The 20,810-nt window shown below is 33.7% G+C and overlaps 3 protein-coding genes across 4 annotated transcripts; all 3 read left to right on the top strand.

The window, feature by feature from the left end:
- The first annotated feature begins 1,499 nt into the window (after nt 1-1,499).
- LOC129320284 (polyadenylate-binding protein 2-like) lies at nt 1,500-5,954 on the top strand. 2 transcript variants are annotated; one of them, XM_054965656.1, is made up of 6 exons: nt 1,500-1,880; nt 2,076-2,178; nt 3,235-3,305; nt 5,168-5,359; nt 5,478-5,605; nt 5,696-5,954. In XM_054965656.1, exons 1-6 carry the CDS (start codon nt 1,758-1,760, stop codon nt 5,742-5,744), a joined length of 666 nt encoding a protein of 221 aa, XP_054821631.1. In that variant the 5' UTR covers nt 1,500-1,757; the 3' UTR covers nt 5,745-5,954. The 2 variants fall into 2 exon arrangements, with proteins under 2 accessions (XP_054821631.1, XP_054821632.1); XM_054965657.1 differs by having other exon boundaries at nt 1,501-1,880; nt 3,235-3,275.
- A 2,516-nt stretch (nt 5,955-8,470) lies between these two features.
- LOC129319773 (EPIDERMAL PATTERNING FACTOR-like protein 1) lies at nt 8,471-10,567 on the top strand. Its single transcript, XM_054964841.1, has 3 exons — nt 8,471-9,053; nt 9,151-9,335; nt 10,546-10,567. Exons 1-3 carry the CDS (start codon nt 8,931-8,933, stop codon nt 10,565-10,567), a joined length of 330 nt encoding a protein of 109 aa, XP_054820816.1. The 5' UTR covers nt 8,471-8,930.
- Nucleotides 10,568-17,444: 6,877 nt separating this feature from the next.
- LOC129320456 (haloacid dehalogenase-like hydrolase domain-containing protein At4g39970) lies at nt 17,445-20,412 on the top strand. The gene is made up of 11 exons (XM_054965921.1): nt 17,445-17,897; nt 17,995-18,088; nt 18,434-18,478; nt 18,592-18,642; nt 18,832-18,906; nt 18,992-19,025; nt 19,313-19,368; nt 19,468-19,527; nt 19,781-19,840; nt 19,974-20,020; nt 20,103-20,412. The coding sequence occupies exons 1-11, from the start codon at nt 17,485-17,487 to the stop codon at nt 20,149-20,151; spliced, it is 984 nt and encodes a 327-aa protein (XP_054821896.1). The 5' UTR covers nt 17,445-17,484; the 3' UTR covers nt 20,152-20,412.
- Nucleotides 20,413-20,810: the final 398 nt, after the last annotated feature.

The following is a 20,810-nucleotide window of genomic DNA, read 5'->3' as shown; positions in this document are numbered from 1 at the left end:
TCTCAAATAGAGGAATACTTTCAAATGACTCGCAAGGGATGTCATCCTCCTCTTTTAGCAAGATCTTTGTTCTTTCATTGAAAACAATAATAAAAAGATGATGGCAAGAGCTAAACTTTTTATAACCATTAATCAAATTAAAATTCTTAAAGTAGTAACTTCTCCCCTCCTGAAAAATCATTTCAAACTTCTACAACAAGCGCTGATCTTTGACCATTGCTTTGATTTTAGTAAGCCACTAGTAACAAGAGAAATCTAAAATAATCAATACGCTTAAACGATAAGGCAAAGTATTGCTAAAAAAAGAAAATTTGATGTTTTATCGAATATAGAAATGAAATTAATTATACCTCTTTATCAATAAGAATGAAGTTTAATTTCATTGTTTGTGGTGGGTCCGATGACCAAATGCTTTTACACGCATGAGTTACTCTAACAGTTATAATTACATTTTGGCATGGCCTTTCTAATTCAGCGAGAGCTTTATACATTGTAGATTACAGTTCTACACATTGTAGATAATATCTGTGGTCCTCATAAAAACTTTTCAGATAAACATAACATTGAATATTATAAATGAAAACAACACAAGATGGAAAAACAATTTTGAAAATGAAAAACTTTACCTGTTGTCAAGTTCCTTTCCTTCTTAGAATAAAGATTCCCAATGGAAATAACGGAGGAAGGATTGAAGAATCTTTGCATCTTTTGACGCAAAACAAAGACTTCTTCTTCCACAGACAGCGAGATTGAGAGCCAATATCTCACGACAGAGAAGACGTTTTTTATTCATATTAACCGTTATTATTTAATATTGCATTTAAGAAAAATAAAAAATGATTTTCAATGTTCTGAACTGTATTAATGAACAATTTTCATTCTCCATTTTAAGTAGAAATTCATTGTTGTCCAACTACTTATTAATTTAAATGTTAGGAAAGAGTATTATTTTAAAGATTAAAATATCATAAGTCACATATAATTACCCTTTTCAATTAATTGAAAAAACATCATGCTAAGAAAAAAATTTGCAAAAAATTTTATATTTAAATCTCTAAGCTGTACAAATTGTGATTGAAATAAAATTTTAAAAGTTTACATTTTCTAACATTTATTTATATAAGTAATCTATATAGGTCACACCAGTGTAACACCCGGGATTAGAGACTAGTTGGAATAAAGAGGCAGACGATAACTCAATTTTAAACGAACTATAAACCTTACAAAACCAACTTGTTTGAGTTTTACAGCTAATTTAAATAAGATGAAACAGGTCGAACCAAGGAGGGAGTCCCCTCATTTTTTCCCTTCCATTTTTTCAATCTCCACCATCCATTAATTTTATAATTAAACAAATTATTTAATAAAATAATTTGAATAAAAAATAGAAAAACATGGAGGGGAGAAAAGGCAGGGACGCCTCTCCGGGTCGAACCATTGCTTGCCTTCACGAATCTGACTGACGTTGGGCCGCCTACAACAGATTTTTTGGTTTTCGAGTAGAAGATACTATCAGTTTTTAGGAAGGAGGGGATCATCTTTAGGCCATGTTGAAAGAATCGAAGCCTCAACTGCTGAACCTGCATACTAAATAGGGAAGAGAAGCCATTGGACCCAAAAAAGGGGGGAAAAAACAACGGACAGGCAGGAGCCGCGAAGAACCCCGCAAGCCTCAACAATACGGGCAGCTGCAGCTTCTATTCTTTTACCCTGCTCCTTGCACCGGGGCAAAAACCTGTTTCTAATCCAAAGCTGGAATGGAGGACGAGGAGCACGAGGTGTACGGAGGCGAGATCCCTGATGTTGGCGAGATGGAAGGGGACTTGGATTCTCACAATGCCGACGTCGACATGTCAGCTGCCGACGATGAAGCTGTCAAGGTTTTGTTCGTTTTCTTTCGCCTTTTTCTGCCGTTTCTTTGCTTGTCAAATTTATCATGTATTAGAATCTTGCCTCCGATTGGGCCTGGATGATCAGATACTACCTTGATTTGAACAAAACTAGAACGCGATTCTCTAGTTAATCATGATCTTAGATGGGCATTTGTGACGGTGCAATTTTCTTTCGTTGCTTAGGAACTGGACGAGATGAAGAAGCGATTGAAGGAGATGGAAGAGGAGGCCGCAGCTCTCCGAGAGATGCAGGCCAAGGTCGAGAAGGAGATGGGAGCGGTTCAAGGTTTCCTTTTTTGGTTCCCGCCCTCTTTCTATGAAATTCTGATGTCTTTGTCTGGAACTATTCTTCCGACATCCGATGTCACTGAAGAGTGTGCTTTATCTTACGTTTTTAAGTATATTGACACGGAAAAGCTATTTATGATGATTGAACTACTATGTCATGTGCTATTGTGCTAGTTGATTCCTGCGTGAAATTCTAGCATTAACTTGTTAAAATATTTGGATTTAATTTTTAATTGTGTCCATTGGGCGTTCAGCTTGAGTTCATCGATCTAATCACATGACCGAGTTTTCTCGATCTCTTTTATCGTTGGACTGGATGAATATTATTAGAGATATCGGTGCAAGGTTTTCTACTGATTTATTTGTGGTGTATATTATTGATCTTGAATTAATCATTAACATCAAAATGCTGTGCTTTATTCATTTAAAAAGAGTTCTGTGCTTTATCCTCTAAGATTTGAAGTGCCCCCATCTGAGATACTGACTGGTCGTCTGGTCCTGGCTTGAAAGTTGAAATTAGAGTGTGCAACCGGCAACCCCATGCCATATTTCAAATGATACACAGCGTTGTAATATTCTGGAATATATTGTCTTTTTTGTGCATCGCTCAAAATTTTTAGTGTGAGCCTTGGTTTTCTTCCCCTTCTCTCTGTCAAGAATCTCTCGCTTTGCCAGATTTCATGCCTTTGAGTTTGAGATGATTAAAGTTTGACTTACGTCAAAATAAGGTCGTCAACTTTCAATTATCATATGCCAATCTTCTGTAAATTATTGTTAATTTGCACTTGCTATTGTGCTTTTATTGATGTCTTAATGCAAGAATTTAGCAGCCTTTAACTTCTTGTGTTTTCTGGGTTCATGGTTTTCTGGAAGTGTTAAAAACATTTGACAGAAAGCGTGCTGTACATTCAGGTGTATTTTTGACAATAGGTCTCATTTTTTTTCACATAAACTTTGCTACCTTCAGGGTCCATGTGTTGCTTGCTTTATACTTCTATCTGGCTACCTTCGTTTTTAATCGTTTTTAAACTTCTTGATTGAATTTGGTTTGTAGATCCTGCTAGTGCAGTTGCTTCTCAAGCGAACAAGGAGGAGGTGGATTCTCGATCTGTTTTTGTTGGCAATGTATGAATTAACTCGATTTGCTTTATTGAAAGCTTTGCAATATTGACTATGCACTCCATAGAAAAATAAAATAAAATTAAGTAATAGGTTTGAAAATGTAATCAGTTTTTTTCTTTTGGAGTGAATACTGCTAATCTTTTGTGACAGGGTTTGACTTCATATCTCACTGATCGCAGGGTCAATCTTATTACTCAAGTTCTATAATTAGAGCAGGGATGCTTTCAATGTATTTTGTGGGTGGGCCAATGTCAGTTGGTTTTGTTAGGCCTGCTCTAGAGAAGAAAGAGACTGCATATTGTGCTTTTGATATTTAACAAGATTCCAAAAGAGAGAGTATTAAAAGTCAGAAGAGAATGAGGGAGAAAAGACTTGTCATTTACTGGGAAAAAAATGGAAAAGGATGAGAAAAAGATATAGAAAGAAAAATAAAATAAAAAGGAAAAATACTGTCAATTTGAGAAAAAAGAAAAGAAGAGAAATATGAAGAATCAATAAGAAGTAGCGTAATATTGTCCAATTTTTGTGGAAATGAGTAGTACTGTCGAGAGATAAATGCATGGTGGTGAAATCGCAAATAGCATCTCATGGGGATGGCAGAAACGGGAACAGCTGGAAGTAGAATGTCATTCTTCAACCTCAGTTCTCGAGGAGACGACTTGTTTTTTAGCACAAGCATTCTGTAAGTGTTGGGCATGCAATTTTAGTCATGGTGCTTGTTGTGGGTTGTGGTGAGGGCTAAAGGGCCTGTGTTAAGTGTCACATAGCAGATGTGGCAAGGGGTACGCAGCAACAGCTTCGTGTGGGGAACATAATTTTTTACTCGTCTCTGGATAAGATTATCTGATATCTTTTTGGTCGAGGCCTTTTCTTCCTCAATTTTGAGTTGTTTTGCTGATATCTTTTTTGTTGGGTCTTTGTCACATGTAATGTCCTCCCATTCTTTTATCGTGTTTGTTGAAATCTCATACTGCTTTTACTTAAAGGGTTGCAATAATAGGAGAATGGAGGAAAAAGTTTCCCCCCTTGAGATTGAAAAGAGGTTGGTGCTGTTTTAAACTTGCAACAAGTAGGAACTTAACGGTAGAATGGATGGAAAAGGTTTTTCTTGAGATTGAAAGGACGCAGGAAACTGATATAATGTTATAGGCATTTGGAAGTTATGCTACGCACACTTTGTTAATTGACTCTGGTTTTGTCTAGTCATGCATACATGTGGAATGTCATCAGTTGGCCTGAGTATGTGATTTTTTGGGTCAGAGCTGATGGGTTCTTTATGATGTTCCCTGGGACTCGGGGGAAGTATGTTGCCTAAACTCATTGCTGGGAAAAAATAACACCACATGTTGTTTTGGAATTAGCCGGGGGTTTGACACCTTATGTTGAAAAGGAGAGTCTTGGACACCACACTGCTTTATTTCCCCCAGCTCCCCCCCCCCCCGGCCAGGCCCAAAAACCCAAAAAAAAAAAAAGTTTTCATTTCAGATTTGCTTCTAAGGCAACAATTTACGATATAATCAAGAGAAACAATAAGTTCAGCTTTGGAATGTTATATAGGTTATTCCTTACAATTTTCACAGTTTCCCTATTGAATAACATGTTAGTGCATAATTACTTTTTTTATGGTTTGAATTTTAAAAGGGGTGTAACTGTATATATAGGGGTGATATCTTGAATTGATATTAGCTGGAACAATAGTCCTAAATACAAAATGTCCATATCCATCTGTGACCTATATTGGTGTGCTTCTAGAGCTTTAGTAAATTCTTTTTGTTATGAAATAATGTGGATGTCAGCGCCTTCTCTACTAATATATTGTTCATTTTTGGAATTAAAGTCCCTTGGAATTAATTTCTATTTTGAAGGTTGATTACGCATGCACACCAGAAGAAGTGCAGCAGCACTTCCAATCATGTGGTACAGTAAACAGAGTCACTATATTGACTGACAAGTATGGCCAACCTAAGGGATTTGCTTATGTGGAATTTCTTGAAACTGAAGCTGTTCAAGAGGCTCTTCTTTTGAATGAATCCGAATTGCATGGCCGTCAGTTGAAGGTATGTTCTTGTAACTGTTATATGTCAAGTTCATGCAAAACTGACTTTTATGTTAAGCGTAGAAGTTATGTTACCAAATGATAATAGATTTTAAATTATTTGGACTATATATTTCCAGGTTTTACTTAAGAGGACCAACGTTCCTGGCATGAAACAGTATCGTCCTAGGCGTTTCAATCCTTACCTGGCATACCGCTTTAGGAGGCCATATCCTCCTCCTTACTTCTACTCCGCTTATGGATATGGGTATGCTAATGCTTTCTTATCACTGATTTACACCCAGGCGTGTTATTTTTGATTTGTGTTGCTTAACGTTTTCGGCCTATCCAACTGCAGGAAGTTTCCCAGGTTTAGGAGGCCAGGCCGATACATGCCTTACTATTAGAAGATCATAAGCCGTGATGTTAACGATACAATGATGTGCGAATCCTGAAGCCGTGATCTGATAGAATTTTATAGTGCTAAATTTTGTTTTGTATTATATGGAATTTAACCCCCACAGAGACTTCATTGGGCTCTGTTACTGGTCTTGGCTTTAGACTTTCTAGTGGGTAATTTATCGATTATGAACCTCCAGTGTTTGCACTGTTTAAAATCCTGGCATGATGAGGCATTAATTACTTGGCGAAAAAGAAGCCGTGTCGTCCCATGGGGATGCAGAGTTGGCCCTCCATGTGACCTTAACTGTTGGCCGCTGGGGCTTTGGAGTTAAAAAAAAAAAAAACTCCTTCAATGGCACCCATTATGACTGGTGAGTTCGGTTCCATGGTAATTGGGAATGTGGAGTAGAAATGTAGTTTTCTAATTCAAGTCGGTATGTGTTCGCATGTGACCCCTTTCGCTTCGCCTGCCTTGAGAGAACGAATATTGATGGCCGGTAGGACCCGCAAGTGGAGTGTGAAATAAGCACAAGATTCGTATTTAATTGGCTCCACCGTCGAGAGGAATTCAATATCCATAGTACTTTGATGTGTATGCTTGTTGAACAGTAACGTCAATTAATTAAATGCTTTATTACAAAATCTGCTGGATATATTTGATCAAAATGCTCTTAGGCCATGTTTGGTATATCAGAATTGTAAAAAAAGAAATAAAATTGAACATGGAATTCTTCAGTTGGCTTGTTTGGTATACTAGAATTGCTTTTTTGAATGAATCTAATTTTATCAAAATTGATGAAATTCAATTCCATTGTAGAGATCATGAAATCCACCAACTCAACATAGAATTGGCTTATGTATCATTAAAAAAATAAAATAAAAGGTATTTTGAGCTTTAAAAGTACATTCTTTATTTTTTTTATTGTTAAGTTTTTCGTTAAAAAAATAAAATAAAGGGTATTTTGATTTTTCATATTTTAAATATATATACTTATTAAAATTATATCATGATTTCATTTTCATACCAAACACACTTTTAAAACTTAATTCAATTCTGATTTCGATTTCGATTCTATCAAAAACTCTTCTATCATATCAAGTGAGACCTTACATTAAAGTATGAAAAATCTAATGGGAATTGGGACCTAGCCTCCACGGCTCCATCCATCATCCTTTTCATTTCTATAAGAGTAAACTGGTGCAAAAATAATTAATGCTTCATTAAAATTGTAAAGCAACAATTATTTCAAGATAAAACAATGGAGGGAGACAGGGAGTACTATATTAGCAACTATCAAATAACTAAATCACGAGAGGTTAAGTATATAATTTAAACATAATCTCTGATATTTGGAAATCTTAGTAGTTAGGCTTAGTAGCTCAATGTATGTTAATAACTGATTTTACGTATATCTCCCTTATAATTCACTGCGCACTTGGTAGTTTCTATTTGGTACGTGCTGGTGTTTGAAATATAGTTCCAGGCTTTATTACAGTCATCTTGCTCTAACATTTTTGTGTTGGAAAGGATAATGGAAAAGGAAAACCAGGATGATTTAATTTTAAATCCAAAGGAAAACTGGGTTGGTCATCATGGAATTAATTATTAATTATTTTTATAATTTACCGTCACGATCGTCACATAACCGACGCCCTTCCTATTCCCATGTGACTGGATCCCATGTCATCAACAGGCATTAATAAGGTTCCAAAATCCTTACAAATGGAAGTTGTAATTTAGATGAGTTAAGACTTGAGACAGACATAGTACTCGACACTCGTTTATTATTATTCCGGAGTAAGAATGGTACAGACTACAGAGGGGCAGCGTGACTATCCTTGTCTTTTGCGCCACCTTTTTACTCTGAGAATGGTAAATAATTGAATCCCTGATTGGAAAACTCAGAAAAGGCGACGAAAGCGAAGATTACTTTACTTGCTTTGATGATCAGCGACAACTCCTCTCTTCACTAAAGAAAAAGGCTATAATCCACACAAAATGGAAATATTTTTTTTTCATGCTTTGCAGATAGATCTTTTTCCTTCTCCGTGGAAAAAAAGGTACATACGTCTGCTCGCTCACTATCACAATCCTCACTCTCGCTCTCCTCACTGCTATGTCGATGATCTATTAGCTGCTTTGACTAATTGCAAGCTGTGAAAATCATAACAAGGAATCCAGAGACCTCGGAATGGAAACTGAGCTACAAAGATAGTTCTAAATACCCTCAACCTTTTGTTGTGTAAAATGTTTATTCAAGCGTGCCAATCCAATTTTAGTAATTTATCTTTACAGAGACCAGGCCTCAAACCGGTCTTTGTACGTGCACAATCGCTAGTCAATTCCTAAATTCTAAGTGCTCCTCGCTTGCTAATAAAAAGAAATGTCTCTAACATTTCCTTATCTTCTTCTTTCCTTTCTGATATTTCTTTGGCTGTGCTGGAATATGGTGGCAGAGGATCCCGAGATTAACAAAATTTTAAACATCCTGCATTACAATTTATGGAAAGGAATAAAAATGCTATTTGGGACATGAAGATGATAAGTTTAGTCAGCGGAACTAAATTTGCCGCCATAATTCGTTGATCAGGTCAGGTGGAAGCTGAAGCTGTTGTCATTATTAACAAGCAGGTCAATGGCAGTCAAACCATAAATCCACGATATGGAAAGAGGGACGAAAATTAGCTAGCATAATAAATGCCCAATTTAACTACCAGCCTGACTTGGCCTTTTACCTCCCTGGGGCATACACAAAATCGCTGTCCATCTAGCCACCAATAATCAGCCTCAAAACCCCTAATAGAATACTGGTCAAGGGGTCCTTGATACTGATGGGGATACTCTCTATTTGTTTACCTTTCTTGAATCGTTCCTTTCACTTTTCTGCTGCAGTCTGCGCCCCTCCTCTCAGACTCCACTATCTCTCTCTAAACTTGCAGGCTGCCACCACATCCCCCAAATTTATGTGCCTATCTTCCCTCTAGACGCCATTAACACATAAACTCCACCTCCCCAGAACCCCATCCCTCCTTTCGTCCCTCCTTCCCTCTCTCTCCATCTCTCTCGGCGGAGGAAGTTTCAGAAAACTGGCACTCGCAATCTCCCTTGGCTTGCATTTATTTTTACCAGTTGCTCTTCTTTTGGTTTATGATGGGGAATGAATGACTACCATGTGACATGATAGGCTCTCATGGCTTCTCTTAACCCATATCATTACTTCACCACCATCGCCACCTTGCTTTTTATAGTCCTGCACCATCTTTTCTGTCCAATTTTTTGCTTCAATCAGCCTCAGCCTTCAATTTCTCGTCGGGTAGGCCTTTAAAAGCCCAGGGCTGCGTCTCCAATTATCTGCTTCTCATGATTGTGTTTCTGGTTTGACAAGGACTGTATTGGGTGTGTGTGTGCAGGACCTTCTTCTTGAGGAGAAAACCAGGCTAGGTTCGATCCCTCCTAGCTGCCACAACAAGTGCAACGCGTGCCATCCATGCATGGCGGTTCAAGTTCCAACTTTGCCTGGCCACGAGAGGCTCAAGCCGGGTCTGACCCGAATGGCTCCTATGGGTTTTTCCGGTCCATCATCCCAGAGCAACAGGTATTCTAATTACAAGCCGTTGGGTTGGAAATGCCAATGCGGTGGTCATTTTTTCAACCCCTAGAAATTGTAGGGAAGAAACCTTCTATCTATCCAGATTGAGATTATTATCGTCTCGAATTGTCCGGAATTGCCTCTGTTCATTAATTTCGCTGTTTAACTTATCAACCTCGCGCTTGATTAGAGGTCCATGGGGTTGATTTAGGGTTTGCAAATAGGCGTCGCTATCTCTTGTCAGCATTAATTGTATACGTTGAAGTTTGATGCACTTGTACAGAGTTTGTTACAGACTTGCATTTGTCTGATTTCTGACTTTACGGTGGCGTCAACAATCCGAGCAAGTTTCGCATTTGCCTCGCTTTTGAGTGGCAGTGGTTAGGACTTGGGATGGGAGCGGATTTCATTTTTCACGATCTCTATATATAATCCTCGAGCCATTGCGACTTGAGAATTGCGATACTTTTTCGGTGGAGATGACACCTCTATATCCATTTTCTTCTCGTTTTTGCTATGTAGCATCTATTGTCAAATGTCAATCTGATGGTGTTTATCTTCTTGGAATCCACGCGACCTGAGTCCAATTTTGTACATCGTTTTGTTTCTCTCTCTGCTCTGAAGTGTTTTGGTTTGGGATCACTATAAATTTGTGGGGAATCCTTGGGGTCTAACAAGGTGACGTCAAACCCCGTTAGGGGCCATTCTGTTCCTTTGTTGTGGAAAGACCAGAAAGACTGGAGCTTTATCAAACCACTAATAATTTACGGAGTGAGACGCTCTAGATGATTGTTTTAGCAGTATTTTTCTGTGTTGTGCCGTTATGGGTATCATTCTGTCTCTGTCTTTGGAAGATATAATAAAGGAACTTGGAGTTGCAGAGAAATGGCTCGTATGATTATGGAGTTAGATTTTGTAAAATAAAATAGAATGAAAATTATGGAATAAAATCAATAATCAAATATCCATATTTTGATTCAGTCTCCGAGAATTTGTATTAATGAATGTAGTAGTGGCTAATGAAATGAAGATAAGTTACAGGATATAGTAATGGCATAAAATTGAGGCTTGTTAGGGAACCCGTTACAGGGAAGAAAATCCAAGGTGGATTTTACTGACGCCGTGAGGAAAAGTGCTGGATCCATTTTTACTCACTGTAAAGTAAGTGCATAAGAAGATATTTTTTGAGCAGACACAATCGCTTTTGAAATTGCAGGAGCCAGGAGGAGCGGAGCTAACGTTCAAAGGCAGAGAGAGCAAACGAAAGCAAATCCCAAAAAGTTGAGATTTTTGTTTTTGGCAAATATATGAGTTGTATTCGATTTATATCAATTTTTTTATAAATATAATAAAAGTTTAAAAAACTAAAAAAAAAATAAGATTATTTTTTCTAACTAACGAAATGATCTGAAGGAAATTTGGATTCACTCTCTAACATCAAGTTAAATCAAATTATACTAGTTGGATACTAAAATATGGTTTGGCATTGTTCATACTCCTCTAATCTTATTTATAAATTACTTTTAATATGTTTCACTAATATCAAAGAAAACTTTAAAGCTCATTAATTATATTTTAAAATTTAATAAGTTTTCAACTTTACCTCTATTAAATATACACATTTTAATAATATATTTTTTCTCTCTAACATTCAATGAAAGGTAAAAAAATAAATTTATAATAAAAATTTAATGACGTAATTTATAAATAAAATTAAAAAAATTTTCTCTCTCTGCCCTCTAAATAGGACCAAAGGAAGAACTTTATAAACACTCTTGTGGTCTTGAGAAAAATAAGACCAACAAAACTAATCTTCTAATTTTATTTATAAAATAAAGTTAGTATTTGTTTTGAATTTTTATCATACTTATAGGCATCTCTTTGATTTTTATTTTATTTTTTTACCTATATTAAAGTACTTTATTTTAAGATATGCATGTGGATAGAGTTAAAGCTTATTAAATTTTTAGATAAAATTAATAAAATTTAATATTTTCTTAATTATGGTAAAACATATTAAAAATAACTTATAAATAGAGAACAACAAAGACAGTATTTGTAATGCCTCCTTTACATTACCATTCAAAACTCAAACACACAATCTAACAAATAAAATCTTTTAAGAAAGGTTGGGATCTCAATTCAAAATATTTAAAAATCATTTTTTAAACACTCAAGTTGTAAATTAGCATACAACGAAAGCATTACAATCATGCACATGAAAACTACAAAGGAAACAATTCAAACAATGTATTTTTAGCAAAATAGGGTTATGCACCGCGGCATATGGTACAAATGCACTAGTATTAGCTCTTGCCATGTGTCGCCACATGTTAACACATGTATCACGATATGTTGACACATACGCTGCGACACATATATCAAGTTTTGTTATCAAAATAACAACTTTGATATTTTGAACGTGTACTGTTTTTGCACCCTATATCCAATTGGGGTTATTTAAAAGCCCACACGAATCTTATTTTAAAATTTAACTAATGACACTGATTTCATTTAAATTTGATGTTTCATTTAAAAGTTGAACACCCAAGTACATTTTGATCAATTTAAGTTAAAATCTTCCACTTAAGCATCACAATTTAAAACTATAAATCATTGGCTACTTTTAATGGGACAATTTACACCTGATTGGCCATTAATATACTTAATATCTCACACACAGACACACATGCACATTTATTCAATTTATAGCCCAGATTATCACTTCAAACACACACACGTAAAGAGACTAGGACATAAAAATCACACATTGATATTGACAAGTTTATACATAATTATATACTTCTATGGTAATTTATACACAATCTCTTAGTCTAATACACTCATATTCATTACACCGAAACCCTTACAATGGATAGTTAGAGAAATTTTCTAATTTCAGCCCAAATCTTTCTCTTTAGCACTACTAACATCAAAACCTATAAAAATATAAATAATTACGGGTGAGATAATAATTTCAGTAACCAAAATAGTTCATTAAATGCTAGTTAACACAAATAACCACATATAAGTGAATAAAACTAAAGTAATAGTTTATATATTAAATGTAAACATAATTTTCACCTTCCTGAATATTTTTACACAATCACAACTACTAGCATGATCATCTATCTATCGAACCTTTAAAATCCCTCAACTTGAAACCATAAGCTCTAATGAATTAATCACATATTCACCTGAGCATACATTTGGTGGTATAAACACTCGGTCAAAGGTATTCCATTCTACTTCTAGACCATGGTTCCCCCTTCACATTTACTGATGATAGGGGCGTTGTTGACTTTTAACTGTATGCTTATAGGCATGGCTGCATGGGAGAGTTGTCAAACTATCTAGATGTCCCATGACCTCTGTCCCAAACTAATGCCGCACCCAATATCTCATGGTGCCAACCTGATATAAATTTTTGCATCGAATGTCCCATGGTGCTAGCTTCACTATATAATTTTGTTTTCACACACATCTCCACACACACCCCCTACATACACATAGAGTGAACTCCCATCCATTATAATCGTACTTTTATTGTGCATAAATCACCATTTTTTTGCATATTACACAATATATTTACATATATATTCATTTCGTTTGAAAATCATTAGTCATTCAGTAAGCATTTCAAAACCATTTTAAATGCCAAAACTATTCATAGTGCAAAACAATGCATAAAATTTCTACAAACATTGAAATCATAATTATATATTTACTTTTACGCAATTATAATAGTTAATAAATACATCAAACTATATAGTTATCACAATCCTTCTGTTCTTAAGAAAGATTACCGTGGTGCACTTCCTTATTCAAGTTTTTTTTTGCTCAATTTACACATTAACCACGCAAATCTACATAAATAACTCACCTAAAGTCAATTATCTCATTGACTAACAATATCACTTTCAACAATTAAACACCTAAATGCTATCAACTCCTTGATCTAAGTCTATTTCCACCTTTCCAACCCTACATGTCATTTACTATGACCTTAACACGCTCATTCTCAAGGTTTACCTATTTTCTCTTCCCAAAGTTTATTGTTAAAGTTTAACCCAATCACAAAGTCCTAATCTAACTTTGCAAAGTCTTTTTATTACCATAAGATAAGAAATTAACCCCTTAAAACATTAGAATTTAATTTTTTAATAGTTTAAACTAAGAAAAAATAGTGTGAAATTAGAGGTTAAGGTAGTATGAGACTTATCTAAAAAGTAATAGGTTAGAAATATCTCTCGAGCTCTTGAAATTATTTGCCATAGCAGAAGTCCCTTCCTTCTCACTCTCCCATGCCTCTTTTCTTTATTTTTCCTTGCATTCCATGAGCTTTCATGTTCTTATCTATCATATTTTTGTGTTATGTGCCACGACGCACTCATCACTAGCCTCACACAAGCGGCACAATGAGGAAACCCCTCACTATGCTCACACAATCCACTTTGTAATAGTGTTTTTTTACTATAATCTGTCCATGTAATATTCCAAAAGATCAAAACAACATTCCATCATTCAAAATCCTACTCATACGTTAATTTACTAATTCACCCCTATTTGTAATTAATTCTAGAATCAAGAATTCAGGATGTTATAGTATTTTTATTGAGGTAAAATGTAAATGAAAGGGAGAACACTATAATTAAAATAAGAAAACACTAACCAAACCTATTCACTTTAATCAAATTTTATTACAATGTACTATCTCCGCCCCAAGTTATAAAATAATTTGAAACATTATCATGTATATCAACAAAATACAATGATAAAATTTTACAAATTTATTTTTTAAAATAAAACTATAAACTTTAAAAAATGACCCTGCACAATTAATAATCATGTTAATGAAATCTTATTTTTCTCAAATTATCTTATATTTTATGACAATAAAATTTTTTTAAATTTATCTTATAATTTGAAATGGAGAGAATATAAAATGAGCTCGATAAATATAATTAATAAATCAACAAATTTTTTTAATATATAATAATAGAATTAGTAGAAGGCTGCTGTAGATCTTCAATTTTTTTTTTGGGATCGTAGATATTGGGCCTAAGTATGTTGGCGCGGTGGGTGGATCGGATTAGAGGGTGACAGTGGCTGATGTGGATAATTTGAATGAGTGGAGGCCTGGAGGGTGTGATGCTGGCCTAGGTGTGGGGCCCTTGAGTGGGTATGGTTTTGAACATGTACACCTTTATGTCGGGCTTCACAAATGGACTGGCGTTGTCTTGTGCGGTCCTAGTTTGTAACTTGGCTCTACGCGAGCTCTATGTGTTAATTAATCGGGCTGGGTTTACTTTTAAATTTTTGTTGAAAGAGGTATTTATATTTCATATATAATTATATTTTAAACAAAATTACCTTCCGAATGAGAACATTATTGTGCAATGAAAACTACAGTGTATTAAATAATAATAGCAGCTTCCATCGACAGCGTGAATACACAATATTCTATAATCTACAATAATAATTATTACTTTCATTTTAAATTATAATACACTTTTATCAAAATTTTATATATTAATAAATTTTATTAAATACACTTAACAATTTTATATTTTTAAAATAAAAATATAAATTTTTTAAAAATATCTATCATTTAGTATATTGAAAAGAGAATAGATGAAAATTAATTATAAAAAGAGAAAAAATAAATTTAAAATTGATACGTTTAATGAAACTTTAATATACGCTGTCACGTCTGATCCATAATTTCTCAAGAGAGAAAATTGAATAAAAAAATATAAATTTGGGAGTCGCCATTAAAATTTTTAAGAAGTAATCTTAAAAATATTTTTTGACATATGGTCTACATATAAAGAAATGGATAATGAAGTTGATTGTGTGTGTTGCTGAGCACCCCATAACACTCATTCATGTGAATGATTACCTTAAGTTAACTATGTAAATTTAAATGATCTTAAAAATATATTAATTATCCTTAATAAAAAATAAGATAAAAAGTTTGAAAATTAAAAAGGAAAAATTTTATTTATTCATAAGTTGAACTTAACCTAAAATAAAACTCTAAGGCCTATATATCCTTTCGAGAGATTAAAGCTCGCATAATTTGGGCTAAAAATATGTGTCTCTTGGTTGAAAATTTTTAGAAAAAAAATTAATTATAAATTTTATATAAAATATTTTTAATGCTGGTTTGTAGTTTTTATTTATGAAAATATTTTTTTTATTTGTGGCAAAATTCTAAGAAATAATTTTTGAAAAAAAATATTTTAATAAGATTTATGAGAATTTCATTCATTCACTTTTCAAAAATATTTTATTTTATTTATTTATTTTAGGGAAAACATTTATTTTATTTAAGGATAAAATATTTTAAAATGTACTTGAAATAACTTATTACTATATAAGATAAGTTATTTGATTTATAAATTTGGATGACTCTAAAAGTCCCAAACAATTGATGATGTCAAAATTATGTACATGATAATTTATCACTATGTAAGATAAATAAATTAATGTATAAAATTTGTAAGGATTTTAAAAGTTTCAAACAATCAAAATGATATAAGTTTATGAAAATTTTAAAAGTCTCACATGATTAAAAGAATGTAAAATGTTTTGTAGATACATATATTGATAATTTATTTATAAATTCAATTGGCTCAAAGTAACATTATATCAAAAATTTTCAAACAATTTAATTAATACACGCGCATATCACAGGGGCACAAGTAAAAATGTCAACTACAAAATGAAATGACAAATGGTATGTTACACATTAAAATTAAGGGTTAAATAAGTGATTTCCTCCAACGCACTTGATTCCTCACTAGAAGACAAAAGTATGAGATGAATATTGGAGAGTTGTTTAAAGGGAGATACAATCAACATCTATAGGATAGTATTTCCTATAAAGATTGCTATTAAAGTATTATAGGCTTGAACTTCAAGAGTCATTTTAAAACTTTATACTAATTTATAAATATGTTTATGACTTAAAAAAAGTGAATATATCTCTATAAATCTCAATTGATTTGCATTTCTGTTGCCTCATTTTTTATTTCTTTTTTCAGTCTCTCTAACTCTTCTATATTTTACCTTTACTTTTTTTATATAAATCCATACATCTAGATTTTTTTAATATTTCAATCCTATCGTCATCAATATTAATATTTTATATATTCTTATATTATTATTATTACTATTTAAAGATTAAATATTAAATGTTATCTTTCTTATTATTATATCATGATTATTATATTATTTTAAAATCTTTAAATAAAATTAGATTATATTATCTTAAAATCTTCAAATTATAATATCATATTATATTATATTATAATTATTTCAATTATTATATTATGATCTAGCTTGAATATATTTTTTTATTGTCTTTGTACCCAATTTTTTTTATATTTCCTTGTTGTAAAATATTTTTTTATTCTTATTATTTTTATCTTTTATTTTACTATGGATATTATCTTATTTACTTATTAAGACTAAGATAAAATATAATGTTTACATTCGCAAATTGTTTTATATTTTAAAATAATTTTTTTAAAAGTATTTTATAATTTAAAATAAAGAGAGTAATATTTTTTTATTAGATTTCTATCTATCGTATCTGTAATATTTTCTAATAAAGATCGGAAGACTCTTCATGGATTCAAACGCTAGAGATTGTGACGGTTTGCAGATTTTACCTGGTTTCCTCCTCTATCTCTCTGTTTTTTAATTTTTTTTGGTAAAGTGGCCTCATTGGTCTGGGTTTTTTTTTTATGTGAAAAGAAAAAGTCATTTTCTCAAACATTTTTTTAATTTTTTCTTGTTAACATCTTAACAAGTCTGCACTAAAGATCATACATAATTCATGCTCACTCATGTTAAAATATAAATAATTTTCATCAACTAACTTTAATTTTAAATAAAAATAATTTAATATATAATAATTTTTTTCTCATTTTATCTCTTATATTTATTAACTTAAATATTTAAATTAGTATATTTCTCATTTTTTATGAAGTATTTTAATAATTGGGATTAGAGATAAAAAAATTAATATATATGTTTATAAGAATTGAAATTTTATCGGCATGTAAATGTTTTTAAAAATGTTATTTTTTGAATAGAGGGAGCAAGTCGTTGCCCCAGCCACACGAATTGAAGAGATTCAACAATCATGTTCATCTCGACTCTCAGGCTCTCAGCTCTTATGGCATCTACTCTTACCTCTTCTCCTCCCAATCTCTCAACCAATTCCTCTTATCTTCGTCTCCTTAACTCTCGCTCCATCACCACCGCTATCACTACCAAACATCGGTTTCTGAATCCTCGAATCAAGCCGTTCTCCTCCAAACATCGTGTCCTCGCAGTCTCTGCTTCAGCTTCCTCTTCTTCTTTTCAAGCTCTCATATTCGACTGCGATGGTGTCATCCTTGAGTCCGAGCACTTGCATCGCCAGGCATACAACGATGCATTTGCTCACTTCAATGTTCGCTGCCCCTCTTCTTCTTCCCAACCTCTCAATTGGGGCATTGAATTCTACGATGAGCTCCAGAATCGCATCGGTGGAGGCAAACCCAAAATGCGATGGTTTGTTTATGTTTCCCTCCAAATACGTATTTTATATCTCTATGTTTGGTTTTGCTTATCTGCTCTTTTGTTTCGTTGGCATTCGTGGATTTTTAAGGTACTTCAAGGAGCACGGGTGGCCGTCTTCTACGATATTTGAGACGCCTCCGAGTAATGATGAGGATCGAGCTAAGTTAATAGAGACACTTCAGGTGCTTAATTTTCTCTGCTTGATGATGTTTGCTTACTTTGACGTTGACTATTTGCATTGCTTCTACGTGTCTTGTTTTGTCTACCATGGGAAACGGTGTACATGTTGCCTTACCAATCACCATATATACATTTACCATGTTTAGCAGTTGGAACTCGGGATGAACATAGCTCAAAATACCTTCCCAATATTACTTTGTATACATGTAGAGCGTGGATGACGTATTACTTTTGAGAGACCCAAAAAGACGTATTACTTCTACATTTTATTTTTGAACACTGAAGTGATTGTCATCTCACCCTACAATATGATCGACCGTCGTTATATTTTCCATTTCTTGATCTAGGATTGGAAAACTGAGAGGTACAAGGAAATAATCAAGTCTGGAACTGTAAGTCTACTTTAGTTTTCCTATTCTATCGACTATTCTGTTCGCCTCAAACGTGAAGGTGCTGTTTATGTTGTTAAGAAGCTACTGTCGAAAACAAATATCTTCTGGACCAGGTAAAACCCAGACCTGGAGTTCTGAGATTGATGGATGAGGCCAAGGATACTGTAAGATAATGTTTTAACCGTCTATTGATCTCTTCTTATTAATGTCTTGCCTCACTTGTATCTGCTTCTAATTTCTGGAAGAATCTGCTCTTTTAGAGCTTTTTTTTATCACTTCATTCCTTCTTATCACCCTTCTAGTTAGGTACATCTGCTTATTTGACGGTATTTTTCCATCTATTGCTATTGTAGGGGAAAAAGCTCGCTGTTTGCTCGGCAGCGACTAAAAGTTCAGTTGTTCTCTGTCTTGAGAACCTTATAGGAACTGTAAGCCCATTTTGTTATACACATATTCACAATGGAACTATACTTTTCAACATATATTCAACCCACTTAATTTTTGGTATTTTAGGAGCGGTTTGGGAGTCTTGATTGCTTCCTAGCAGGTATTAAAACCACTTTTATATCCCTTTACATTCTTTATATAACATGTTGGCGTTTATAGAGTAGTGGCTCAACACTCACACTAACGACCCCTTAGGCATCAGACTCAAAATTAATTTGCTGTCTCTTCAACAAACATACCCAAGCTAATTTTCTCCTGAAATAGCTTAGTTCTTCATTTTTATGCCATCACCGAGTCTTGCCAATCTTTTTCAGATGATATTTTCGGTCATAATACGTTTGATGAAATCCATTCAACTGTTTTTTTAAAATCTTTTATAACTTCCAGGTGATGATGTCAAGGCAAAGAAGCCTGATCCATCAATATATCTGACAGCTTACAAGGTTTAAGATTAATATATACTGTAACCTAGATACATGAAAATCTAAGCCTTCATGCATGTGCTAACGGAAAGGGCATGATTTACATGTTGTGTCTCGTAGAAGCTGGGTGTGTCACAAAAGGACTGCTTGGTCGTAGAAGATAGTGTAATTGGCTTACAGGTTATTTTCTCACCTATCAATGTTGAGTTGTATGTGCACTGCGCAGTTTGAACAAAACATGTTCTAATGCCAATGGCTTCTTTAATGTAACAACATTAACATGATTTCAAATTACAGATCTAAAATTTATTTCTCATTTCGATTAAGTGCATTTAATCAAGTTAACTAATAAACCACAATGCTTGAACTCTGTCTTTCTAAAAGGGGAGAAAAAGAACTCTTGAACTCTCACGAACTAAATTAATATCCACAGGCAGCAACTAAAGCGGGAATGTCATGCGTGGTTACCTACACGTCTTCAACAGCCGAGCAGGTGATGCATTTGCCATTTGTTCATATTAAACGAGAAAATACCGACCAACATGATTTTTAAATTGGATGGAATTGAAACCCATTGATAATGGCTGCATTTTGACGTATCCGGAGTCTGTTTGAATCTAACGTAGGATTTTAAAGATGCAATAGCAGTCTTCCCCGACTTGAGTAACGTAACGTATGGTCCCTTGCTGACAGCTCAGGTATTGCCCCGTTGGTTTTCCTTAAATCTGCTACTATATGTGTGCTCCATCATGCAGATTGAAAGATTTGGAGTTGCTCCTACAAAATTCAGTTGCTTCCAAATAAGAGACTTGCCTTATGTATGGTTTAAGCTGTTCCAGAATCGTCTCCATCAGAAGGTAGGATCGAATATTGGATAACCACAAGCTCAAGCTATTGTCTCTATACAAGTTTTTCATACTTTTTTTTTCCCTTCTGTTACTATTGATAGTAAATGTAATCATTTAACATGTGATCTAAGAAAAATTCAATGTATAAATTCTCAAGATCTTCTCTTGTACGTTTCATTTCATTAAATGGAAAGCTATACGATGATTTTCTCTGCCAGCTCTTTGGGTTCAGCATAGCAAAGTTGTGATATATTCTAATCCCCTTCCCTTGTAGAGTATGGCTTTTTAACACTCGATCCTCGCGCATAGAGGTATGGCATAAAAGAGACATTGGGATTTGGGACTGATTAAATTGGCATCAGAAGAGCAATCGAATGACTGTAGTTCTTTATCAATGAAACTCGGCCATCGGCCTCTTGGGGCCTTTGAAATGTGATTTACCTTTTGCGGCAACTTTTACGCAATTTTCAGTAGGTGGATATAATTTATAGTTAAAATAAAGTACAGTAAATTATAGTTTCCTTTATTTTATTGGCCTGAAAATCATGTCGATTGATTTGAATTGTTTTGATCTAATTTTAGCAGTTTAAATTTAAAACTTTTTTATTTTTAATA

The sequence above is a fragment of the Prosopis cineraria genome, unplaced genomic scaffold, assembly GCF_029017545.1.
Source record: "Prosopis cineraria cultivar Desert tree isolate PC_DT_omini unplaced genomic scaffold, ASM2901754v1 PC9, whole genome shotgun sequence".
NCBI classification, from domain to species: Eukaryota; Viridiplantae; Streptophyta; class Magnoliopsida; order Fabales; family Fabaceae; genus Prosopis; species Prosopis cineraria.
This window is presented reverse-complemented; position numbering and strand designations above follow the sequence as displayed.